The following is a 26,544-nucleotide window of genomic DNA, read 5'->3' on the forward strand; positions in this document are numbered from 1 at the left end:
TTTGCAGCAGAAATGGCTAACCAAGTTATTGGGATTTAACTATAAATTGCATTATAAACAAGGTAAAGAGAACATAGCTGCAGATGCCTTATCGAGAGTACCATTTGTTACTTCTTCCCTTGCTTCCTTATCTGTGGTAAATCCAAGTTGGCTAGAGGAGGTATTGGCATCTTATAAAGATGATAGTTTGGCATCCCTTCTCCTCCCTAAGCTTGCTATCACTTCCCTATATAATGACTTTTATTTATCACAAGGTATTATCAGGTACAAAAACAGAATTTATCTTGGAGCTACCACTGACATCCGATCTAGAGTTATTATAGCACTGCATGCTACACCTCTCGGAGGATATTCAGGTTGACAAGCTACATATCACTGCCTGAAACAATTTTTCTTCTAGCCAGGCCTCAAAAGAATGGTTACTGACTTCATCAAAGTTTGTGATGTGTGTCAAAGACACAAGCATGAGCAAACCCACCCGCAGGCCTACTACAACCTCTTCCCATACCAACCAGATTTTGGGCTAATATTTCTATGGACTTTATAGAGGGCCTACCTAAATCGAAAGGGAAATAGGTGATCTTGGTTGTTGTTGACAGATTAAGCAAATACTCACATTTCTTCTCCATTGCTCATCCTTTCACAGCTCCTCAGGTGGCTACACTCTTCCTAGATAATATTTACAAATTGCATGGCTTACCCGCATGGCTTACCCGAGAGCATTGTTAGTGATAGAGGCTCTATCTTCATCAACTCTTTTTGGAAGGCAATTTTTAGTAAATTGGGTACTACCTTGCAGTTTTCTATAGCTTATCACCCACAAACGGATGGGCAAACAGAAAGGGTAAATGCTTGTCTTGAATCATACTTGAGATGCATGACCAGTTCAAAGCCAAAAAAAATGGAATCAATAGCTATCCCTTGCCGAGTGGTGGTTCAATACTAACTACCACACCAATTTGCAAATCTCTCCTTTTCAGGCTCTGTATGGTTATTCTCTTCCACAGTTAGCTCTCTCTATTGAGCCTACTACTCCTCTGCAAGCTGTTGAATCCTATTTAGTGGAGCGCAATCGCATGGTAACTCTCCTCCGAGCTGAATTGGCCAAAGCACAATCCAAAATGAAAAGCTATGCTGACAAAAACAAACAGAAAAGGGAATTTGCTGTGGGAGACTGGGTTTACCTAAGATTACAACCATATAGGCAATCATCTGTTGAAATCAGGAGCTCGTTGAAATTAGCAGCAAAATTCTATGGGCCTTTTCAGATTATTGATCGTATTGGCAAAGTTGCTTACAAGCTACTACTCCTTCCAACTTCAAAAATTCATAATGTCTTCCATGTTTCTCAACTAAAGAAACACTTGGGCCCAGCAATACACCCATAACCATCCCTTCCACAAGTTGACTCTGGTGGTGAGTCTCTATTACATCCTGAAAAGATCCTCCAGCGACGCATGATACGACGAGGAAATCAAGCAATCACCCAAATTTTGGTTAAGTGGAGCAATTTGTCAGAGGAGGAAGCAACTTGGGAGGATTACCATGCCTTGCTTCGCCAATTTCCAGCACTTGATCTTTGAGGTCAAGGATCTCTAGAAAGGAGGGTAATATGTCATGGCCCAATAAAAACTAAAGATGACTTTGGGGAAGATGAACTATTTTCACTTCAGTCCTGTTTTATTTTTATTTTTATTTGAGTCCTTAATGAAATTTTCATGTGATTAGCATGTGAGGAATTGTTAGACGTCGTTGTTCTCTCGTGGCAGTTAGTTAGGGAGAGAGAGAGAGAGAGAGAGAGAGAGAGAGAGAGAGAGAGAGAGAGAGAGAGAGAGAGAGAGAGAGAGAGAGAGAGCTAGGGTGAGAGTATAAATACAACTCTGTATTAATTTGAGAAAATGGGACAAGTAATGAAATAGCTCTCTATTTTAGCGGGGAAGACGACCAATTCAGTGAAACTGGTGTCTCCTTTACTCTCCTCCTTACTTTGGATGCATTTGTAATTTGTTTATGTTATGGTTAGTAATTTCGTACCTGACCTTAACACCTACTAACTTTACTATATTTGATTGATACCTTTCTCTATGTTAAAGAGTCATCGTAAGTGGCTTGTGGCTTGGCTCAGTGCCCACGCAGCTATCAAGGTAAAGTGATACCCGGAGATATAGAACCCTACATGCACCTTCATCGCTGTTACCGTGCCAAGATACATCTGACAAGTAGAGGATATGACCTTTCTTCTGAAGCACCGGGAGCTTGACGTCAACCAAGTGGCGGCGAGATGCAGTGCTGCTGGCTAGGATTAGAGCATAGGTGGGCGAAGAGTCGTTGTTGTTGAAAATGAGGTTGTTCCTCTCATTCCATAGAGCCCACATGAGGGCGAAGGTGAAGTCCTGTAGCTCGGACGAGAATTCCTTTTTAACACCTAGAGGAAGGATTCAATTCGAGAAGAAGTTGCAACGGGACTCGTAGATACGAGCGAGCTGGCAACCTTTTGGACTCCTCCCCAGTTTTGAGCAAGCCGGGCAGGCATCTTCCTGGTCAATTGCAGGAATAAACAATTTGATCCTGGGAATATTGAGATTACTCTTCCAAATGGAGGACCAAAGTTTGTAAGTACCTTTCGAGATGATATTGAAAGAAAGTTTAGATGAAAAGGATCTCGTAGCTGGGAGTGGGAGTCCGAATAAGTTTGTCAGAGTTCAGAACAGTGAAGGCACTGGCATGAGTACGAAGGATAGCACTAGGTGCTGGGAAAGGTACTCCTTGCAAGATCCTCATTCTAGCCGCATCCCCTTGCAGATGATCCTTTACCAGCTTGGCCCCTATGGGAAGAGGAAGATGATCAGAGAGGTCAAAGAGAGGGATCCAAGGATCCTCGGTGATACAGATATTTGATATTTGATGGCGTTGCCGTTGATATTTTTTTTATAAAAAAATCGTCAAATAAACATCTTACCAAAAAGAAATACAAAGTCGGAGTAAAAAGTAAACTTTGAGTTGCTCAGTACATCGTAAAATCTTTCTCTATAATATTAGTTTTCATGCATAAATACCAATATGATGAACAGCATTATAGCCTAAGGAGACTCTTGAACACTTCTCAAGGATAGTTCTCAATTCTTGGAGTTTTTCTTCTTCTTTTTTTGAGAGAAAAGTCTTGGAGTTGATCATGTCCTCTTGTCCTCACCTCCTCCCTACAGTATCAAACCACAGTTCTCTCATATCTGTTGTGTAATATGAAGCGGTGTTCAGAATCTAGCAACAATTATTAGGTGTAGGTCCTTCATTGAAATAGTTGTATAGGGCTTGGGTATGATTTCAATGCCTGTTTGAAATTTAATATGAGCAGTTTACAAAAATACTTAGGTGGACGTCCAAATTTTTTGTCTAGAAAAAATGCTTATTTTAGTGGTCACCATGTGACACATTAATATCTCATAAGATAATAAATTAATTTGAGGATTTCATATGACAAGTTGGTTGACAACTTGTGGAAGCTTTTAACACATCTGGATTTATTTCTCTAAAAGCTTTAGATGGATAGAGTTTGGATTTTTATGTTCAATGCAGGCCTCTGAGCTTGAGAATTTTAATTAACCTAAGCTTTTTATTTGGCTTGACTTAATGTTCCTTAAAAAGCTTAAGTTGAAATCTTTATAGGCCCTGAAGGATGGATTTAAATTAATAGGTTGATGGTTTACTTCCCTAAATGACAGGTAGACATCACCATGTTCACTACAATCTTAAAGTAATGTATAACTTTTATGTAAGTTTAAATATTCAAACATAAACCTTCTAGCACTTTAAGATGTGCAAAAAAACTCAAAATAGGTATAAAAAATTGAGTATGCAGAGAAATTTGTACTTTGATCATTCATTTTTCAACTGGTACTATTGCTATTAATATTGCACTCTACCACAATACTGGGCATTGGTAATAATTATTTGACATCTTTCACTTTCCTTTCTGTTTATATGACTGTCAATTACAATAAAGATTAAATAAGATCAAAGAAAGAGCAAAAGAGGCATTTGCAAGGGAGGGAGACAACATAGGAGGAGAATTAGAATTACAACTTAGTATCTTCCTTTTCTCCTTTTTGCCTTTGCTCTTTCCTCTTGCTGCTTTGCTTGATTTGCTCCCTTTTCCTAGATCTCTCCAGCTTTCCTCTTGTCCTGTTGCTCCACTCATCTCTTTTGGTGTCTGTACTCCATGCAAGTAGCTGCTATATTACTTACTAGTGGCAGTAGTAGTAGTGGTAATAGATGGCCTATTGCTCTGCACTGTTCTCTATCCATTGGTTGATTGATCTCTGATGACTTAGGTGTTGCTTTCCCTGCCCTTTTCCTGTGGGCTATGACCCTTTTTGTTGTGTGGCTAAAGGTTGGTTGAGAGGCAGTGGGGGGCCTCTTCACATCATTACAAGTTTAAGAAGCTATCAATGAAAAAGAAAGAAAGTTATGAAACCATGAACTAACTATGCTGCAACTTCTCTTTTCCTATACTCTTTTTTTTATCACTTTTTCCTCACTTTGATTAGGGAGGGGTCACTCACTCCCATGAGCCAGTCTCCTTTTACTTTACATTCCAATGGCCCCCTGACCAGAGGAGAACCTACATTTTACCACAACAATTTGGATCAAACAAACTTCTTCCTTGATCAAACACAATATGGGTCTGAATCAAAAGCCATACCTTGGCATTGCGAAGAAGCACGGTTGCGGCGAAGCCATGTCAAGCGTTGTTGCGGTGGAAGGCAACAATGCGGAGGTCAATAGATGGTTATCAGCTGCACCTGAGGCTGCCACTTCTGCCTCAGCGGCGAAACCGAAGGATGATTTGGTCGGCGACGCGAATGGGCTATCAGGCAAATTGTGCTCCGCACTGCAATCATCATTGAGCAATCAAGAACACAGTACACTAAGAGAAAAAGAGAACAAAAGACCAATTCTATTGTCCTCTTCAATTGGCTCTCCATCCTTTTCAAACCTTTTCAATGTCGCATTTAGTACAGTGTTAACAGTTTGGAGACAAAATGACTAGGGAGAACTTCTACAAAGAAAGGTTAAAAAACAAAATATTAAATGATCAAATGGCTTGTCATTGTTTAGTTAGTGTTTAATACCTATCTTGGAAATCACTATCATCATTGGGGCTCCCTTCACCACCAGATTCCTCCTTATCAGCTACCATGTTGACTGCCTTGTACTGAAGGAAATGGTTCACCTTGAGCTCTGCTGCTCCACCAATGGGGCTTTTCTCTACAAACACAAAATTAATCACTTGACACCAACTGTAACATCTGTAAAACAAAACAGCTTAACAACTAATCCACTAGTTGGATTCACCCACCTTCTGGTGTGGACTCCTCATGGCTACCAGTATTGCTCCTCCCATCTAATGCAATAGGTGCAATGGTTGGAGCAGTTGTCATGGGGGAGTTGAAGGCGGCCGAGACAGCTGCGGTGGTGGGAGAGGAAGCACTCCTAGTCTTGAGGTCAAGAAGATGTAATCCCATGAGCCTTCTACTTTGTAACTCAATGGCTTGCTGCAACTCTGCAGCTTGCTGCTGCTCCTCTAGTTTTCTCCTCAATAACATCTCAGTTGTGCTGTTGTTGTAAAGCATCCTTGATCCTGCTCTCATTAACACCACACTAATGTCAATAAATGATGAACACCATAGGAATCATAATAAAGGAATCTCACCTAGTTGGTGAAGGTCATAGAGGTCTCTAGAATCCAGGCCTGTAGGAGTAGTACAAACAGAGAAATCACCCCTCTCACCTTGCTGCTGCTGTTTCCTGAGATGAGAAAGAGATCATAAGCACAAAAATTTAAACTGGGAATAAGTAAGATTATTATATGAGAATGCACCTGAACTTTTCTGGGACTTTTCCCTTCTCTTTGTAAGGTTTTACTAGTACTCGAGCATCACAAACAAAATGGGGATTTCCCTTGGCTAAGATTAGCTTCACAGTCTCTGGGTAGACAAAGGTAACAAACCCAAACATCCTCTTTTGCTGGTATGGGATCCTCACATCCTGTACTGGCCCATAGATGCTTCAAAATTGGAAGAGGAAAAGATTGGAAAACATTAGATTTCTTGAATGATAATAATAATAAATTGGAGATTCTAACCAAGACCCAACAAAGCATAGCACCTGAAATAGTTGGAAACGTCTTCTTCTCGGAAAGTACTGTCTGCTGGAAATGTCAAGTAGATCTGCCTCGACCCAGGATTGATCATGTTAGCGAAGTCGCTCCTCTCGATCCGAGATCGACCCATGAATTTGTTGGTCTCGTCGAGTAGAACGGCAGCTGCGGCTGCTGCAGCTCTGTAGAGATTTGTAAGAAAGCCCAAATCTTTGATTAAGAACATTATAACAAAGATAGACTACAAAGTGAAAGCTTTCTCTTGCAAAAAGAGATGCTACCTTTGGCTCTCGCTCTGCTGCTGTTGGAGCAAAAAGTTGAACCCTTTACCCGCCGACGAAGGAGAAGCCGGCATCGAACCAGTCGGAGAGTACGGGAATCCGGCGATACCACCCAATCTTGGGCTCTTCGACCTCAACAGCAACTCCTCGTCCTCGGGTAACCCATGGAGAAACCTGCAAGTATTCCCATTTTTACAGTAACCTCTCGCGAAGTAGAGGCAGGGTTTCCACCCAAAACCACCGGAGTCGGCGCCGAGGCAGATGTCGCTGACGGAGTAGCTCCTCCGGTGGTGCCCGTTCGCTCCCCAACCCTCAAACTCGGCGTTCGGGTTGATGGACATCTGGTGGATTTGTCCAAGATTGGAGCTCTGAGTCTCGTTGAGAAAGGCGAGCTGGTCCTGGAGTTGCAACTCGTCAACAAACTCGTCGGAATCCGACGACCCATTAAACCCAGCGACGTTGTTCCCGTTCCCACTGTTAGTCCTCGAAAAAATCGGCGGTGCAGCCCACGAGGAAGGCGAAGAAACGCAGTTGCCGTTGTTGCTTGCAAGCAGAGGCGGAAGAAGGTTGAGGTCTCGACGAGCTTTAAAGATGAGCGACTCGAGCAAAGACTCCGGCCCAAAAGCTAACCGAATCATCTCCTTCTCTCCATGGTCTTGCAGCAGAAGAAGACCCATGATTTTGGCGGCGTTCTCTGGGTCAAGGCTTTGGATGCGAGAGAAGACCACTCTCGTAGCCTCGTATGCGTCCATGGAGTAGACTCCGCTCCTCCTCCTCCTCCTCCTCCTCCTCCTCCTTTGTCACACTACGAAGGAAAGGTTGAGAATATACCAACTTACCCAAAAGAGAGATTTTTATGGCTTATTCTACCATTCTCACTTCTTATCCGAGCTTTGTTATCGGCTCCATTCCCGAAGAGAGAGAGAGAAAGAGAGAGAGAAGAATTAAGAGGAGTTGAAAGGTGCGTGACTTAGCCACCAAAAGCCACAGGCTTTATGTCTTTGGATGCAACGCCTGCTTCAGTTATGGCTACTAAGTATGCAAGTAGTCTTTCTATGCTTGCATTTTTTGGCTATCTGCACTCTTATTCTCCATTCTATTCTCTCTTGCTATGCTTAGGAAGCTGGAGGAGGGAGTGGGAGTGTGGATAGTTTTTCTCTTTCCTTTTTTTTTTCTTTTCTTCTCATTAATAAGAGAGAACAAAAGTAATACAAGGTTGGATAGATCTAGATCTGCTATAATAGTACATGTTAGCCTGTGCACCTGAAACCACTCTCTCTCTCTCTCTCTCTCTCTAAAATCCTTTTTTAAGTCAAATTTTGGGTTGGTCAGACCTTTCCATTTATATTTTTGTGAAAATTTAAAAAAGATTTATAAATTATATTTTTGCTGGTCTTGTCCGTCAAATGATTGAGGATAAGCATTTCAATTTGCTCCGTTATTCATAATATATAATTAGCTGAAAAGACAAAGTGCAATCATAATAAACACAAATATATAAGGATTATTATTGGATTACACTATTAATCACCCCCATACGTTTCAACTTTATTGTAAAATAGCTTCTCGTTTGATAAATTTGTTCTTTAGTTTCATGAAATACCCTTATTATATTTTACTCCAAATTTACCTTCTTAGTCTCACCCCCACCCCCTCTTCCTCTTCCCACTGATAAAAATTCCTTTTCCCCATGGCCATTGTTTTGGGGTTGTGGTCTGTGTCTGACCCACCCACTCCTCCCACCTTCCCTTCTTTTGTCTTCTTTATTGCTGTTCTCCAGTGTTGTTGTTGCCCAAGATGATAGCAATATTATATTCATCACTAAATTATCCAAATATTCTGCATACCACCAATATCTATTTTATAGAGTTTGGTTCTCAGTGACCCTTTATGTATTAAAATAAGTAGAGCCAAGGACATAAGAAAAATTAAATAAGATTTACAAAAAACACTCAACCTTTTGTTCTTATTATTAACACTCTGTTACATATATATATATATAAGTATTTATAATCGACTTCAAATATTTTCTTTTTGTTGTCTAAAAAAGATGTGAATTAAATTTACCTAATAGTTGCCGACGAATATGTAAATAAACACCCATATTGTAGGATTTTATAATAACAGAAACAATATATAAGATAATTTTTTAATAGATTTCAAAAGAAAATATAAAAGAAGAAGAAGAAGAAGAGGAGGAGGAGATCCTCTGATCCTGTTCTCCAAATAGCTTATCGTTTGTTATTAGCTAGTGGAAATGGCATCATATCCATCACATTGATCTAAACATGGACGATTTCCTCTGCTGCTCCTCTCACAATCTTCTATCACTCTATAGTCTATAGCAATGAATGTCCTTTAGATTACTAATCTCAATATCACTATCATGGGGCCTGCTGTTCCTTGGGATGCGATTTTTAAATTGTTCTCTCTCATTGGGATATCTTCTTCTTCTTCTTCTTCTATTTTTTCCCCCCTTTTTATCATTTTTTTCCTATCATTGGGTTATCAATCAAATAAACTATTTGTTCCAATTTATTTTATGAGAAAATGCTACCTTAGGCACTCAAAGTCATAAAGTTTGATTCATAGATGAGTCATTTGCACTAAAAAGCTAACATTCTTTTTAATTTTTCTTACTTAATATTGATGGATATACAGTAAAACTTGTTTTAAAGTGAAATTAACAGTGGGTGATGCTGCAAAATTACAAAATTATTTTGATTTATGAAAAATATAATGGTTTGGATTATAATATTATGAAGTAAACTCTTAGGAAATATATAATTTAGACCACATGTTTTTCTGCTTTTGTTACCATTGATACTCCATTATATGAGTATTTATTATTTTATTGCTGTATTTTATTTTTATCATATCAAAACACTCGCTTACAACTACTAATGAAATAAAGAAAATTTTATTCCCTTTTAAGGTATAGCTCATGAGAAAGAGTGCTTTATTAATTTTTAGAGATTGATACACAAAAAGGGAGAATAAAGTGACGATTCTTTTAACACAAATCTTAATACTTAGCTGACATTAGACGGTATTATAAATAGAAAATAAATGATTAAGTTCGAAGGATAGAATAATTAAAAATAAAGTACGATCCTAAAAGTTTTATGAAAGCAAGGAAGCCTCGAGACACCTTGAAATTTTGTTATAATTCGATAGTCCAAGACAAAATCTCATAAAACTCTAAAGGCTGAAAGATCAAAAATCACCAACTTACCATAGCTAGGACAACTATGACTTTATGGATGATGACAGTAGGAGCCTCAGACAAAAAAAATAGGAACGAGAATGTAGCCCATAGAGAAAGGTTAAAAGAGATAGAGGAGGAAAAAAAAAGGAAAGAAAAGAGAAAGAAATAGGGAAGTAGAGGAGGAAGAATGGAGAAGCAAACGAGAAAGAAAAAGAAAACACCTCACAAAAGAAGCTAGAGAGTGCCTCCCCTCCTTCCAACCAAAGGCTATAGGAGGAGAGATGGATGAGACTACCAACAACTCCGGTAGAACGAATTCTCGGTAGAAGGGCAAATTTGGTCTAACCGTAGTAGAGCTCATTAAGAATACTAGGGCTGACTCTCAAGGCAATATTCTTTTCATTTCAAAAATTAAAAAAAATTTATATAAGTTATCCCCATTAAACATCGACTTGCAACTTTACTAACATACAGTATTATCGAAATAATAAAAGTAATATTCAGAAGCGAGAGAATGTCAATTATAATAAGAGAAAATTAAAAAAAAATAGTGTAAAAAATAAAGTTTCCTAAACTTTTCCTCTCCTTTTGTCTATTTTTTTTCTCCTTTGTTTCTCAAATTTAGAAGGATCTGAAGTCAACTGTTTTTAGTTCTAGGCTTGAAAATAACAAAACAATCACAAACAAGTAAATTAAGTAGTTAAGTGGAACGAGGTCCCCCTTCCTATAATAAGATTTGAAAAAGAAATTTGCAACTCAATCCGCTAAGCAATTATATTGATAGTTCAATTTCAAATTAGCCATAGACAATCTTTCTCGTTGCGAAGAATCACTTTCAAATAGTATGTGAATGCAGTAGCTCTTTGTAGCTCGGAGCCCACAGAGAACCCGCCCTCCAAAAATAAGGCAGACCTTAAAAAAAAAAATACTTTCTGCCTTCCCCCTTATCTGAGGAGTTGGCGAAGGACCCATCAGTATTGATTTTGATTCATCGCGTTGGTGGCGGGGGCTCCCACTTCACCCAAAGGAACTACTTTTTGAAGCAAAAGGGAGCAGTTAGGTCCCAAAAACCAAAATCACATTAATATTTGGTGCAAATAGATCAACAGCAAATACACACATAAGATGTCAACAATAGTAAGAGCGAATTGCATGGTGTAAATTACAAAAATTTCTTAAAAACTCTTGTCTGCAACTTTTTATTCTTACTATTATTTTTTCAACTCTTTTATAACTTTTTGAAGTGTGTGAGGGGGAGTTAATCATGCACAGTTACACACATGGTTTGGTTTTGGGGTTTTGACTGCATGCATGCATGCATCCCTCCTCGTGGGGTCAGCCGGAGAGAAAGAGAGCGATGGGGACGACTCGGCCATTAAAGCTATGTGTGGTTTTCTTTTCTTTTTTACACACACACACACACAAAAAGGTTCTTTTCGTTTTAGATCCCGCCCTCACATGCACGCTCTGCTCACCACCACCACCACCACCATCACCTCTCTTTCTTTCTCTCTCTCTCTCTCTTCTCCCCTTCTTTTAACGACAAAGATAACTCCATTACTCATAACTCTATTCATCCTTTTGTTCTCTCATATGCCACGCATTTAGAGTTACTTAATTGTTTTGTTCATAAGTTTATGTATCTGTCGGTTGTTACCTCAACCTGGTTGTCTATCTCTCAATAAAAAAATTAAAAAAAACCTCATTTGGTAGGATTTTATCTGTTAGAGTTTGCCTCATATCAAGAGTTCCAAAACTTCATACATAGGGACATCAAACACGAAAGCCCAAGATGATTTACACCCTGCAAGCATTCAAATAGCTCCACAGGCGTTTGAATGCTCCTACATTTCAGGATAGCTTTCCACCGACGTTCGAACGCCCTGCCAATTTTGTTCAACCTCAAGTCAATCTTATAATAGATAAATTGAGTTTTAGGGTTTTAGAGTGTGGGCATGAAAACCTAAGAGGGAGAGTCATATTATATTGAGTGAGATTAGAATTGAGAAATATATTGTATTTAGATATTTGCATAGTGGATTGAAGATTGCTTCGTCCGTAGATATAAGCACATCACCGAACCACGTAAATTTTATCCGTAGATATAAGCACATCACCGAACCACGTAAATTTTATCTCTCTTTAGTCTTTGTGTATAGTTCTTACTTGTGATTAGCTTGGGTATTAAAAGATCTCTACATCTATCATTTTGATCGTGGATTTTTCATTTGATATTAATATTAGCTTTGCTAATATTTAATTTACCCTAATCTATTGCTATTCTATTTGGATTTGTTAGTAAGCGTCAAAAATTATCTTTCACTCATTTAACATTTAGCACAACATTATCTATGAATAAACTCCCTTATCCGGAACCAAATCAAAGGGGCCCAAGTCTTTTTAAGAGGGGGCTTAATTAGAGGGGTCAGTGATAGAAATGGGCACAGGATCATGAGAGCGAAGACAGCAAGGTGGTTGGAGTTTGGGAGACTGCAATTAATTTGGCTTCGTTTTGAGGAGGAGAAGAAGAGGGAAGAGAAGGTGGGAGTTGGTAACTAAAACTATTGAAGGAAGCCAAAGTGGAGATTTGCTGCCGTGCTATGTTAAACCAATCCATTTGGTGCTAAAATCACGACCGTGTGGCCTTATTTCTCATATTTTAAGTAGTTTAAATTAGGTCTCAGTGCAAATCACCACCATTTATTATAATGGTAATAGAAAGGATTGCTTAATTATGAGTGCAAATCCGTGGTTGAGTTAAAATTTTGACATGTATCTTTGACGTTTCATTTGTAACATAGTGTTATTTAACAAATGTTAGTTTTAATATAAGAAATTAAATTGCCCTTTTTAATTTATAGTAATCAGTTGATACCTTATTATTTTTGAACAATAAAACCTAGAGATTGAACTTAAATTAAGTGTTACAAATAAATATTTAAGATACATTAGACAATATAGAGTCAATCTTCTACAAATACGGAAACTAAATAGTTTCTTTATTTTACTTTTAATATTTTTCTTCACGGTATAATGGAATAAGGTCAGCTTCTTTCCTACGCTGGGCCTAGCTCTGCTAGTATTCAGTCACCTTCTTTTCCTCTCATCTTTGAGGGCTTTCTTCGCCGTCGATGACTTCCTCCCCTCCTCTCTTTTAGCTGGAGTTGCTAGGGGAGGGGAGAGGCTTTCTTTTTCTTCTTCCTCTTTCTTGTCTCTTCATTCTGCTCCTCTCTATTTTCTCTCCTCCTCTCGAGCATTCTAAGTTTCTTGATCTCTCTCTAATTTCTACTAGTTTGGCCCTATCTTGTTGTCGCAGTTCCAAGGTTGTGGGGTCCCCGCAATCTTAGTGGAGAGGCTCGATGTAGAGCTAGTGTCAACTTCCCTAAACCTAACCTCCCCCTCCTACTCCTTCCGTATGTACCAGACTTTCCTCCTCTCGAATTGTCGGCATCATCTTTGCCCTCCTCCTCCATTGTTGCTGAAACTGGCATTGTTTTGCTATCTCTAGCCCTATTCTCCCTCTCCTCATCCTTTGTCTCTACTAGCCCATCATTCACTCAATAGCATGATTGTCTCCCTCCTCTATTGTTGTTGTGTTCTACACTCAGTGTTTGCTCGCTTGACTAGTCTTCTCAGCCCCGTGCTCACATCTCTTGCCATCAGGTCCCCTAAATGATGTGAAGGCTCCCTTCGCTGCCTGTCTTCCTTAGCCTCCGTCGCCATCTTGTGTTGCTCCACCACCTTTGCATGCATTCATCATCCCCTTGGTTTCCTGCATGTTGTTGCCTTGGAGTGTTGAGTGTTGTTATGCCAGGTTCATGAGTTCCATATGGATTCTTATGTATTGGGCGGGTTGTGGTGCTTGGGTTGTGTCGATCGAATGTGTTTGCCTTAGTTAGCTCTTGTTCATAGCTTCGACTCGATTATCTGATTATCTTTCATGTTTTTTCTTTTGTTTTCTTTAAGTACAATATTGCAATTGTGGTGTCATTTGTGGTCATAATAGAGTCATACATAAGACATTGACTCTCCAGGTTCAGCTTTTTGTCCAAGTCTTTTGCTGCTGCGTTTATATGTTATTACATTTCATGACTAAGATGGCAGCTTATTTTTAGGGTCGTCGCTCTATCTCCTCCGTTCTTTTTTATTTCCTCAAACACTTCAACATTTGTTGTTTGCTTAATACTTTGCTTCATTGTTATTTTGTTCGTATTCAATTATGTGTGGAGCTTACTTTTAGAACTGTAATCCTATCTACCTTTCTCTTTTTCTATGTATCAAATTTTAAGTATTTGCTTGAATCTAAATGAATTATCAGTCTTTAGACTTTCTTAAAATAAGAAAAACATTTCTCTTCACAAGTGCCATTTAAGAATAGAAGAAAATTACTTACTCCTGACATTAATTAAAAAAAAAAAGAGTACACAACAACATGAATGCCCTTTGAGGACTCCCATGACATTTTAATTTCAGGCTAGCTTTCAAAGCAAGATATTAAATTTGTAGGCCGAATTAAACCTCCAATTCCAGAACAACCAATTGAGTCAATCAAATTAGGCTGCCTTTAAAGTAGTGATGGGTAGTAGTTAATTGGGCGTAAAACAAAAGATAAATTGTCCTAGGAAAACACTGTGGGGGCCTTGAGTTTGATAGCCGAGTTGTTTTGTTTGGAAAAGGGGGGAGAACTAAGAAGAGGGTCTAAGAGACATCAATCACACTCCAAACTCTTTCTCTATTGTTTGGAATGTGACAAGTCGTCTTGTTCTTTTTTAATGGTAATCGGACATGTTAATTGTCTTATTGAAGTTTTTTAGATTCATAATTACCCAAACATTTTACATTTCAATCTTTTTTTTCTCTTTTCTTGTAAAAGAGCATCCTAATAAAATGAGGTTCTTCTCAAGATTGATTCATGAATTTTTGGATACAAGGAACAAATTTATAGTATTAATAAGTTACTTTCATACATACTAATAAATTGCTGGAACAAAAATTTATACCTAGATCTATTAAAGGCTAAAATTGATATTTTAGTTACATTACTTGACCAGGAATTGTATTAATTAGGAACTAGATCGAAATCCTTAGCGTAGCGATCAAAAATTGTATTGAAGGGCCTAAAAAGATCCCTGGCTAGATGCATCCAAAGCTAACATTTCTATCGGACTTAGCTAGCATGCAAATGGCTTTATTAGCTTTCTGATAGATATAATTTACGATAAGAAAATGAATATAGAAAATTAAAAGAGAGCTAACTAATTGAGCAAGTTTGATTCATGGGACCATGAAAGATAGAAAGGGAAAATAAATAAATTAGTTTATCTTAAAATAGTAGGATAATTGGTACTTCAAGTTATAGTGTCTGATAAGGGGGAATAAGCCTAGATCTGTCCACTAACAAACAGGAGAAGAAGCTTAGGGTTCGAGTGTACTTGGTATGATGTTTTTCTTTTCGACTTTGTATAAATTGTGGCCTTCAATTCTAGTGGAGTTTAACCAACAAGTTAATTTATATAAAAAAAAATTTCTTAAAAAAAACTGATTAAATAGTGCAATTTGAACCATTGGATGAAAAGAGAAACATTAGAGCTAAGATTGAATCATTTGAATGATTGACTAACAGGGACTGCACCTCTTATTTAATGTTGTGATTTGATGTATGAAAGTTAATTAACTTAGCATTTACTGTTTAAATTTGGAGGCTAGACAAATAGAGCTTATTTGTTGGGTGGTTTACAGTGGAGTTGTATTAATTAGTTTAGTTCGTCACATTAATTTACAATTTAAATTTTTTGAAATTCAGATATCTACTTGTACATAGGAGGAAGAAATAAATAGAAAGGATTCATAATCTGAATTCTGAGCTCTAAAGTTGAAGTAAGTCCTAATATATAGTTATAGATTTAGAACTATTAAGATGTAAAAAAAAATTATTTAGAATTGGAAGATTATTTCGTCTAACACATGCTAATTATATTTCAATATAAATTGATGAAATTGATAAATACTCATTTTACAAGAAATATATTTTTATTTAAGAAAGAAACTTGAGAATAAACTTTGAAATTACCTTCATCTATTTTGCTTTTGTAAATTGGTTTTTGTTAATATTTTCACAAGAATTTTGATTTACTTGATCGACTAAGTGTGCAATTTCAAAACTAAAAAAATAAAAATTGTGTGCAATATTTTTGCAGGATAAGGAAAAATAAGAGTAAGAATAAAGTAGGGAATAAAGATAGAATAAAGGATAGTGTAATTCTAATCTTTTATTTAGTGTAACTTACTGTTAGCATTATATATATTCACTTCCCTCTTTCAAGTGGAGCTTTTACAATTTAATTATATTTAGTTTTCTAATTTATAATAATAAACTCCAATATGCATCGTAAATATAAATTATATATATTTTAAAATAACAAGATCCCTCTTTCTAAGTTTTTTATGTTGAATAAAAAAATATATATATATATATAATTAAATTAGAAAAATCTCTCTATCTCTCTATCTATTAGCCAAGACATTAATTTTGTACCTTCACTGTTCCTTCTCTCTCTAACATCCCTTGCAACTTTGCAGCACCAAGATTCTTTTTGCTTTCTCATTCTTATCTACTTTTTTCTTTTCTTTTTCCTCTTTGGAGTCTTTTGGTTCATCTTTCTTTCTCTCTCTCTCCTTTCCTTTCACGTGTCCTCTCTGTAATTTTTGTTATCAAGTTCTTGACATTTTATATATCTCTTTGTTGCTCCAACTACATGGCAATTACAAAAGCACCATAGCACTTCTCTTGATCTCATCATGGATTCATGTGCATGTGTAAGTAGCAATTTGCATATTAATATATAAAGAAAAAGCTAGTAATGGCATCTCCCTATTTACTCTTAGTCATGGCCCAATCATGAATTCTTAAAATTAGTGCAAGGTTGGCACCAATTTAGAAATGCATTAAATTTTAAGATATTTTGGCCTAAAAGTAATGAAAGTTTCCCAAATCCCTGTACATTTAGTTAGAGTAACAGAAGGTTTACAAAAGGAAAGAAAAGATAATATATAATTACTAATATTTCAGCAAATTTAAGAAGGGGAAAAAAAAGGTCTACTCTATGAAGTAACTAACAGAATTACCTGATTATATGAAGAGAAGGGAGGGAACTTAACTGTAACAATGTAGAAGAGGCAATCCTCTGTATTAAAATATTAAAAATAAAAGTTAAATAGACTATTAGTAAAGTTGAGATTGACTAGAGACATATTTTGATTGCTAAATAGTATCTTCTCCCATAAGCTCTTTACTGGTCATCACCAAGCTCCAATAATACACATTGTATAGATACACAAGGTCAGAATGAGGGTTGACAAATTCTTACAGATCTAGAGATTAAAGTAGTACTACATTTTACATTCTTTTAATCAAAGTGTATCCTCTCTTCAGTTTTTATATATTCTTGTTTCCATAGTTCTTCCTTTGGTACATCTCTCCCTCTACTTTATAGCATATATGTAATGTACTTTAATGCACGCCAACCACTATTAAAACTATTCACATACAAAGTTATCTAAAATCTCTCTGCCTGTAGTAGAAGTATTGATGGCTCTATTTCGTCCAGCTACTTTTCCCACTGATTGCATCAATCTAGCTAGCCAACTACCAAACTACATGAAACTTAATCTCATTGGTTCGTCTCTGCAGTTTTATTCAATTTCATTCATTCCATGAGAATCCCCCACCCCCCCCAAAAAAAACTTGCAGAGCTCAAATATACTAACCACAAATATTTTATACTTCTAGAGAAACGAATCATTTCATGTTATCCAATACTTAGTAAGATCACAACAAAATCCTTCCATGATCATAGGCCTCATTTAAATGAGTACACAAACCTATACAAAAAATAGTTGGTTTAGTATTAATTGTTAATTTGGTCCACAGTGAGAGTAGAAGCAGATGTGACTACTCTTATTGAAACTCTTAATGCAGCACAATGACATATTAGCCTAGACTTTGGCCTTATGCTAAAAGGATATAAATGATTCATAACAGATGTTACATTGCACCAGTTGCCCAAAATAAATTATTATGATGCAATAGGCTTGCAGAAATATTCACTGTCATTGGTTGTTGGTTAGTCCTATGAGGTGGGGACTAAACAAACAATTTGACTCACCACGAGTCTCCCTGCTTGCCTGTACATGGGACAAATCAAAGAAATGGAAAAGGAAGGCACTAGGATAAATGGAAATTGAACAATTCAATTTCTCACTTAACAAGAAAGATTTTTATCCAATAAAACTAATATATACCCTTCCAAAAGATTATCAGAGATGTCTTAATCATAAAAGCACATACATATATAAAGGGAGCTAGTATGTAGTACTATTACTGATTTCCATATTAAGTCAAACCCATTAATGAGATACCTAGATGCTCACTTATCTCGGCAGATGAGAACTTAGTTGATTGGATGTGGAGCTGCTTTAGTTATTAATTAGTTCTATGAGATGGTTCCTTAGCTTAAATGAGAAATGACATGACTAATTTAGGAAGTACCTCTCTCTCTCTCTCTCTCTCTCTCTCTCTCTCTCTCTCTCTAAGCCTTGCGGTGCCACATAGCTGTCCCAGTGGTGCAAAATCATCAATGACAGCATTCATTTGTCACTAGTGCAGACAATATCTTGGTCAGGACTGGAAAAGAAAATGGGGAGATTTAGGTGCACCATCAGAGTACCATCAAAATGCCTCTCCATTATTGGCCCCCCTCTCTCTCTTTACAACTTTGCTACAAATCACCATGTTACTACCAGTACCGGAGCCCATTTTTTCTCTCCTTCAAACACTCATTTCACTACTCGCTCTACAAATCACCATGTTACTACCAGTACTAGAGCCCATTTTTTATCTCCTTCAAACACTCATTTCACTACTCGCTCCCTCTTTCTCATCCTGGGCATTGCATGGGATGGTGGCTCCACGTGTATTACCACACTGTCCTTTTCCTAGATTTTACATCTTGTCAAAATAAAGCAAGGAGGTGGAGAGATTGTACTGCATGTTGGTAGTTTTTAAGATTTATATGGGTTAGACTGAACTGAGATCTCCTCCCATTGCCATCCCCACCAAACCTCGCAACTGATTCAGCATCATGTGACCATGTCAGTCTCTGTCTTCACACCTTCCCCTCCAAGCTGCAGTAAATTGTAGCAATGATAAAAGTTACTGCTAAGAGAAAACATTTGGGTTGTGCTCACTCCAGGTAAGATAAGGAGCACTAGACATGGCACAGGTCATTGATTGAATACCCCTCTCGTACAGTACAAATCACAGAGATGTCATAAAATCTACAAGCTTTTCTGATCAATTAGATATCTCTAGGGAGACCCCACACTCTCAGCTAGTAGTGAGTTGCAAATTGATGTGCATTAAATGAACATGTGTTAGCAACCATTGTAAAAGCAATTGCTTAGAAGAACAAGTAACCCAAAGGAGTATATTTGTGCAAACACCTCTCTGGGAAGTTGAGAATAAAAGGCTTGGCTCATGCAAGTCAGGGTGATTAAATTTTTATTGATTCCTTGGGACAGTGGGCATCCATTCAAACAACTTTTTTTTTTCTGCATCAGAGCACACAAGACCAGACTAGGAAAGATGAGAAGGTGCCCTCAGGAAAGGGGAACAAAACCAAACTCCCATGTGAGCATCAGCTGGATACTTAGTTTACCCGTACTTTACGGGCAGAAATTTGTGGAGCTTTCTTTCCCTACCTTAGCTCATCTTTTATTTTAGAGGCAGATAAAAGAGAGAAACTGTGTGTGTGTGTTTGGGTGGTTGGGAGAAAGTGGCATCCTTTGCTGGGTTAATAGAACACTGTTTGAGTGCAGACAACTCACCTCCATACTGTGGTGGCTTTCAGGTAGATGTGACCATGCATGCACTGCAACATTTGTCCCCTTGCTAGTTTCTTCAAATTGAAGTAGTATTGATTGTGGCTTCTGTTCAATTCCTCCTTGTCATAAATGTATAAACAAAATTATGTAATAGTTGCAGATGAAATAAGATGCATAAACGGCCGAACTAGCATAAATAATGGAGGCCAACTAAGCTTCAATCCTATATTATCTAGTCCACATAGCTCATAAGCTCTGATCAATAAAAATTAAAAAGTGCCCATTTAAATAAATACGTCTTCCATTCCTATTTAATTGTGCAACTGTATGCCTTTCAAATTAATAAATGAACTAATTAAAGAGTGGGAATCATCAGATCATGTGGGCCTAGATATATTTCTCATACAATACTACACACCCAACCATGTGTGGGATTGTCCTGTCTTCCTACACTGACCTTAAAAAAATCTCAGCAAAAGATGCTCACGTCCCAACCACCAATGGCCTTAAAATAATCCCTCATGTAAACTGGAGCCAATGGTGCCTTTAAGGTGCTGGCTAATGATGGATTTTGCTTTTCATGCTTACTAATCATCTGCTCTTTGCTATCCTTATGATTCCTTTTGTTATACATCTTTGATCTTTGTGTCCCTATCTTTCACGTAGTCTCCTTTACCAAGGTCCAAGGTCCCTATATATGAGATGTACTAATCTCCTACATTTGGAGTATAGGGTACGTTTTGAACGTAAGCAAGCAAATTTTGAACAAATGTCCTCATTCTCAAAACAAACCCTTATAATTGTTTTGGTGCCTCTCTTAACTGCATCTTAACTCACTAGCAAGTACCCAGACCACCTTACTCCTCTCACTTAAGTTTTTAAGTGATTAGAGCTCATAGGCTAAATAAATTAAAGATAGTCTGAAGCCAACCATCTAGAGATAGAAAGACCTGAATAAGCTCCATCTTTTGGAGCCACATCGTGACTGTGCTCTATACATCCTACATCATCCCGTAATACTTGCATAAACTCCCTAGTAATGAGGAATTGAACCTAAGGTATAAAGGTCACAACACCAATATTTTGTCACAAGAGATAGTGTGCCACTTTACTGTGCTGGTTGCAATCTTCTTGCTGGACCAAACCTGGCTTCAGGGATACTCAGGATAGGAAGGATGGAATGGGGCAGACATGATCAGACTTATACCTGAATGGACTAACAACAGAATGATATAAAAAGATATCCCTTTAATTGCATTGTAGAAGAGTTGCATCACCACCCACCAAAAGATCTCCACAGAATTAGGCAGTGGGTTAATCAGTCGTTTTCCCATGAATGCAATGCACTCCTACCCCTTTTCCTTTGTTACTAATTACGCAATAGCACCGGTGTCTTCTCCTACTTGAAACTTGAAAGCAGTCTTCCTATCTTGCCTTCGGCAAATATACTTCAACTTTCTCTTTATTACCATCTAATCCACTCACCTAACTATAAACACTAGGTCCTAATAGTTACTCTTGATGCCAAGCGACTTAGGTGTTTCACCTAACGGATTCTATTTATGCCCCAAAATTTTCAAGTTTGAGTGGCGAAAAAAAAGGACTCATGAATGTCGATACTAACTAGTTCCTTTCTGAATAAACAGATATAGGCGATGGTTCTGATGTACCGAAATCACTAAAATTCTGACCAAGAGATAAAAGACAGAAGGGAGCACAATCCAGATTTACCTAGAATTTTAGACTCTCAACTTTCCCGAATGATGTCTATCTATGTTTCATTCAACTTATCAATCAACTTTAGCTCAGACTTGATGTGAGGTTCTGGCTTATGGTTATCACATTAAAGACTAAATTGTCATTAACATGAACCATACCTCTGGGCTTCTGGCATACAGTGATGATAGAATTGAAGACCATAGAAAGTTGACTCACAACAGGTGCTGGATGCTTGGATCTGGGATCTCAATTTCTTGGGCCCAGGAATTCATTTTGAAGGCTGCTTCATTAGGACAAGATCAGATAAGGGTTAGACAGTTAGAAGGCCAAGTAGCAATCACATAATCCCGTGACATTCCTCACAAGAATGGCCATACTGCAGATGCTAACTCTAATGCAAATAATGCAGGAGAAATCAAACTATAATATAATCATCTATCTTACTGTGAATACAAAGAAACTACCAGTATGTCAACTTTTCCTGGGATTGTCAAATACTGCTATCATATGAAATCCTTATAATCTATACCTGATTGGATCTGACTTATTATTTACATAGGTATGTAAACTATGAAAAAAGTCGAGGAATGTCAGATATGAACTAGCTTTTAACTCCTAGGAAATAGGAGAGAGATTGCAAGAACCAAACATGTTCCATACTGGATGCGTCAGTAATTCTTTCACTCAATGTAAGCAAATTCTAAACAAGCAGTATAACTTGGTGTGGAGGTTGAGCAAAAATTGCTATCTCAGGGTGGATGGTTATATTGATTTCATACTTTTCATATTCTTGGAGCACAGTGATCACCATCATAAAGAAGAAAATCAACATTATCTCAGTGGAACTCTCTCGCTCTCTCTCTCACACACACACACAAAGATAAAAGGGAAAAGAAAAGAACAAAAAAGAAACATGGATCATAGCATGTTTGCAGCAACCAACTTCTGGAAAAGAGAATGAGTTACCAATAACTGGAAAAGATCATAATATCATGTATTTAAGCATAATTCAATACCCATACTATATGCTAATGCTCTCATATCTTTTGACTAGAGCAAGCTTTTGAATGGCCCAAAGTGTAAGGAAGTTTTGAAGAAGGTAAACACTGAGCCACTCTAATACAAGACAGCAAGTCATTGAATATCTTAGTCCAATATCTGAAGTATGTTTCATGAAAGGTATAAACTGGAAAGAGCACAACTAATCTGAAGCTCAAAAGATTTAGAATTAGCTTATGTGCAAAAAAGAAATACTTTCACATAAGTTACTGCATAATAGAATAAAATATAGTACAAATACAAGGAAACATTAAAAAATAGTTCTGACCACTATCATTATAGATTGCTACGAACAATTTCAGAAAAGAAACTCATTTTGTTATGAACAGTTCAGTAAATATAAGAATGTCATACTTTTCAGTAAATCTTAAGTGCTCCCCAATTCTTACTGTCAAAAAACAGTTAACAGAATCAAAGAGAATGGAAGAGATTTAATTTGCTTTGAAGGTTTAACTTCAAACATTTGCCACAGGGCATCCTTTAATTTTTCATCCAACTTTAATCTAGTTTAGCTTAGGTTTGATTAACAATCCACCAAATAATTATTATTTTAAGAGGAGCAAGTCATCCACATGAATTAACTCAAAATCAAACAAACGCTCAGTTTTAATTTTCCATCAACCTACATATTGTTGATAAAATTAAAGACCAATATATTTGAATAAAAATAAGTGTTAGATCTGAGAACTTGATCTCTTTGTCCGAAGAATTTATTTGGAGATTGTTTCAATATGACAAGAAATGAAAAAGAAGTTAGAATGGTTGATGCCTGAACATAGATAACTAAGAAAGTCATATCTTTTACAGTGACAAAATGGAACTGTCAGGTAAGTCTGAATTTCTAAATATTGTCAAGTGTTGCATACTTAAATACTATTATTATCTACGATCCTTATAATTTATAATCTCATGGAACCTGGCTCAGCATTTACAAATATTTGTAAATTATCTCAAATAATAGAAAAGAGGAGCTGAGAACTAGGACAACAATAATCATTGTAGATATATAAGATAATTTAGATTATCAAAGTGAACAATTGGAAAGCTGCTGCAAGGAAAAATTGATGAATAGATTGAATTTTATTTATTTTTTGGTATTTCAAGGTAGCATACTCATATTGATTTCATATTATTGGGGAACAACATTAGTAATGGTGCAGATGATTAACATATGATTCTGTTAAACATGGGAATAATCCTCTGGTTTGTAGAAACAAGCTTTTCAAAAGCACCAACAGATCAATAAGTGGAGAAAACTGTAATAATTTTAAGTTGAGACATCGTAGCAATTATCAGTCAGTATGCTATAAGCTTTTCCTGGTGCAACCTATAATGAAGGTCTATGGAAGACGGTCGATGGATCACATATGCTGATAGTATTCAAAAGATCTACTCAATGCACCTACCATAAACTCCTGAAGGGCTGCCTCAATTTAAGAGCAAGACATCACCACTCCAAGCATATCTTGGCCCATTATTTGAAGCGAAAGTAGGTTTTGATTTTTGAAATAAAGAAATTCAATATGACAACGTATAAGAGTTAGGTTGCAACAGTCGAAGAACAAGGTATAGCTTAAATACAAGAAGAAATTCTGCCACCCAAAATTACTAGCATAAGAATATAAATACAAGCTTACTAGATAGCTATCACCTCAAGTGTAGCAAATACTATTTCAGGGAATTGTAATTTGATGTGAATAGTTCAGTACATTTACAAAATTCACAATTATGAGGGAACCTTATATACACTTGTGAAGAGCAGAACTAGGTTATATGTCTCCATTATGATCATTCAAGGTAATGGCTAGTACTACTCATCATTACTGATTTATTTCTGGATGGGGCTGAAGAAAACAAATTTTGCATTGCACGAATCATCGCCTGTAGGATATAAATCTCAGAAGAAAGAAAATAAGTCAGCAAAAACTGACTACTCTCTTTGCAAAATCCGTAAGGTTAATTTGAATAAATGTACCAATGATACTTCTTGGCAGAATTCAATGCCTAACTTAAATGAACTTTGGCCATATAGTCAATGACATTTTGTAATATTTCATTATAAATGTATAACATTACATGACACATTAATCTTCAAGAAGGTCTAGAAAACATTACCAAACATCATAACATTTGAACATGAACAAAATGCTTAGCGAAAAGAATATATGCATGTATTACTTGTCCACAAATTGTTTAGTTTATCTTACATAAAATGTTTCCCCAAAAAAAGTCTTGAGTACCATCTGAGATCAAGCATTACTAAGATGAAAAAGAAAGTAGACCCAAGGATTTCCAAGCAACATTAATCAGTTCTAGACAAAATAACGGAAACTAGCTGAAAAAAAACAGAAGGTAAACTAAGATTAGACATGAGTTATGGCTAGAATTACCATCAGCAAATTTTTGGGAAAGACCAAATATGAAATCTCAAGCAGAAATTGCATCATCCACTGGAACAAAAATTGCTAAAAACACAGCAATAGCAGATTCATCTAAGCAATTTTGGAATATCATCTTTTCATTTCCAGATTCATCTGGAAAGTTTCACCACTACAACAGCTGTTGATCAAGTTTTCTATATTAGCTAAAAGGTAGAACTCTACAGATCATGACAAGTAAAGGGGAAACAAAAGAAAACTTGAATACGGTCCATTGCACAAACTTCACCAAATTTGGCGGACACCTAGTCATCTTTTCAATCATGATGTAAGTTTCCATTGGTTCAAACTGTAATATATTAAAAGCAGTTTGACAAGAAATTGGTAAAACTACAAAAATTCAATACACTAGATTGATAAAAGAATATGTGGACATATCACAGTGTATCAACTGCAGACAAAACATCCATGATAAGCAGTACGATCTCCAAATATTCTATCCTTTTCTGATGTTTGACATTGTATTCTATATTTGTGTCATTACATATACCATATAAGCACATAAAGTGCATATCTAAAACCTAGTCATGATATAAGCCACTAAAGAATTTACTTTTTTCACAACTCAAAGACTATCAGTTCCCCTTGCTGCAGCTGTGAAGGTCATAACTGTGCTATATGTTTTGCGTCCATCTATGTTATAAAAGAAAAACATTCTTCCCTTAATTTGTCATAAATATCGAAATGGGCCGATCAGCTATAGTGCATTGTACATCTGTAAATATTGCAACCAAGATGCAAGAATACATTTACAAATACAACAACAACAACCCATAGAGGATAGACAAGATCACCAAAAGATTTGCTCTTCACCATGAAATAACCAAAAGCGCGGCCTCAAAATCACCCCAAAATTGGCATTGCTTCTCTCCACATAGATCTCATTGTAGACTACTTTAACACTAGTATGCTATTCCCGAATCCCTAATCGACGCGCAAGTAAGCTGCTCTTAACCACAGATCCCAATTCAAACGCGCAAAGTTCACTATTTGAAACCAGAGCAATCTTACAAGGAAAGAGAATAACTCCAAAGAAGAAATCAAGAAGTGCGTCGACACCCCGCACGTCAACTCACCTTCTCCCTCTCCTCTCCTCTCCTCTCCTCTCCCCTCTCTCCGCAATCATCGTGACGACATCTCTCCTTCGCCGGTGATGCCAGAGGACTGCAGATGGCGGCAAGCGTTACCGCAGGGGAACAGGATCTCGCTAGAGATGGGATTTTTCTGTTTCATCGGAATCTTCTGGTGAGCGAAAATGCTTGGTCGTGGATTGGTTTTTCGAGCAGGCCAGTATATACTTAGATCCTGGCCTAGAAGCCCATAAAACTTTTTCCTCCTTTTGTTTAAAAAGCATTTTATATTTTACTTTTATTATCATTTCTACTCTCCTATTATCTATATACTCCATTACATTTAAAAATAAAAATTAAAAATTACTTAACGTTAATCACGTGCATCTAACCATCATGTAATCACATCTGAAATCAAATCATAGAACCACGAGCTTAGGCTCAACTAAACTTTTGATTCGTGGTGGCATTTTTTTTTATCTTTGACGCATAACCACCGTCTTAGCAGAGGTAGAATATACTAATGCAAATTATGTAACTTAACTGCTCGACTACCTACCTGCTACCTAACAAAGTCTCTTTGCCTTATCGGATCCTGCGCAAGATCCGATATCTTTTACGGTACTCCATAGTGTCCTCCGTAACGTTACATAAGATGAAAAAGATGCTCGGGTACGCGAAAGACGGTTAATATGTGTAGAATTTTTCCGTTATCGATCCGATTTGGTTC

General features: G+C 36.9%; 1 protein-coding gene and 3 long non-coding RNA genes across 6 annotated transcripts; 1 reads left to right on the forward strand and 3 right to left on the reverse strand.

Annotated features, from left to right (window-relative positions):
* The first annotated feature begins 1,364 nt into the window (after positions 1-1,364).
* On the forward strand, positions 1,365-3,010 carry LOC140790986 (uncharacterized). The gene is made up of 2 exons (XR_012109506.1): positions 1,365-1,961; positions 2,094-3,010. It is a non-coding gene; the product is annotated as an uncharacterized lncRNA (long non-coding RNA).
* On the reverse strand, positions 1,791-3,462 carry LOC140790987 (uncharacterized). The gene is made up of 2 exons (XR_012109507.1): positions 2,621-3,462; positions 1,791-2,537 (listed from the first exon to the last, which is right to left on the reverse strand). It is a non-coding gene; the product is annotated as an uncharacterized lncRNA (long non-coding RNA).
* A 472-nt stretch (positions 3,463-3,934) lies between these two features.
* On the reverse strand, positions 3,935-7,709 carry LOC140790187 (zinc finger CCCH domain-containing protein 53-like). Of its 2 annotated transcripts, XM_073140152.1 has the most exons (10): positions 7,318-7,645; positions 6,439-7,243; positions 6,166-6,339; positions 5,879-6,064; positions 5,711-5,805; positions 5,357-5,638; positions 5,130-5,265; positions 4,700-4,888; positions 4,536-4,618; positions 3,935-4,439 (listed from the first exon to the last, which is right to left on the reverse strand). In XM_073140152.1, the coding sequence occupies exons 2-9, from the start codon at positions 7,188-7,190 to the stop codon at positions 4,585-4,587; spliced, it is 1,848 nt and encodes a 615-aa protein (XP_072996253.1). In that variant the 5' UTR covers positions 7,191-7,243; positions 7,318-7,645; the 3' UTR covers positions 3,935-4,439; positions 4,536-4,584. The 2 variants fall into 2 exon arrangements, with proteins under 2 accessions (XP_072996253.1, XP_072996252.1); XM_073140151.1 differs by having other exon boundaries at positions 3,935-4,618; positions 7,318-7,709.
* A 9,204-nt stretch (positions 7,710-16,913) lies between these two features.
* On the reverse strand, positions 16,914-26,070 carry LOC140791540 (uncharacterized). Of its 2 annotated transcripts, XR_012109582.1 has the most exons (4): positions 25,821-26,070; positions 21,406-21,527; positions 19,532-19,633; positions 16,914-18,829 (listed from the first exon to the last, which is right to left on the reverse strand). It is a non-coding gene; the product is annotated as an uncharacterized lncRNA (long non-coding RNA). The 2 variants fall into 2 exon arrangements; XR_012109583.1 differs by lacking the exon at positions 21,406-21,527 and having other exon boundaries at positions 19,532-19,647.
* Positions 26,071-26,544: the final 474 nt, after the last annotated feature.

Source organism: Typha latifolia, chromosome 6 (genome assembly GCF_019914945.1).
Source record: "Typha latifolia isolate L0001 chromosome 6, TyphaL0001v2, whole genome shotgun sequence".
NCBI classification, from domain to species: Eukaryota; Viridiplantae; Streptophyta; class Magnoliopsida; order Poales; family Typhaceae; genus Typha; species Typha latifolia.

Bases quoted from the DNA above. Each gene is read 5' to 3' on its own strand.
- LOC140790187 (XM_073140151.1), bottom strand. From the start codon at position 7,190: ATGGACGCATACGAGGCTACGAGAGTGGTCTTCTCTCGCATCCAAAGC. The intron at 6,065-6,165 runs GTGCTATGCTTT...CCAATTTTGAAG, and splicing joins GACGTTTCCAACTATTTCAG to CATCTATGGGCCAGTACAGG. The intron at 4,619-4,699 runs GTATGGCTTTTG...GGTAAAATGTAG, and splicing joins TGCTTCTTCGCAATGCCAAG to GTTCTCCTCTGGTCAGGGGG.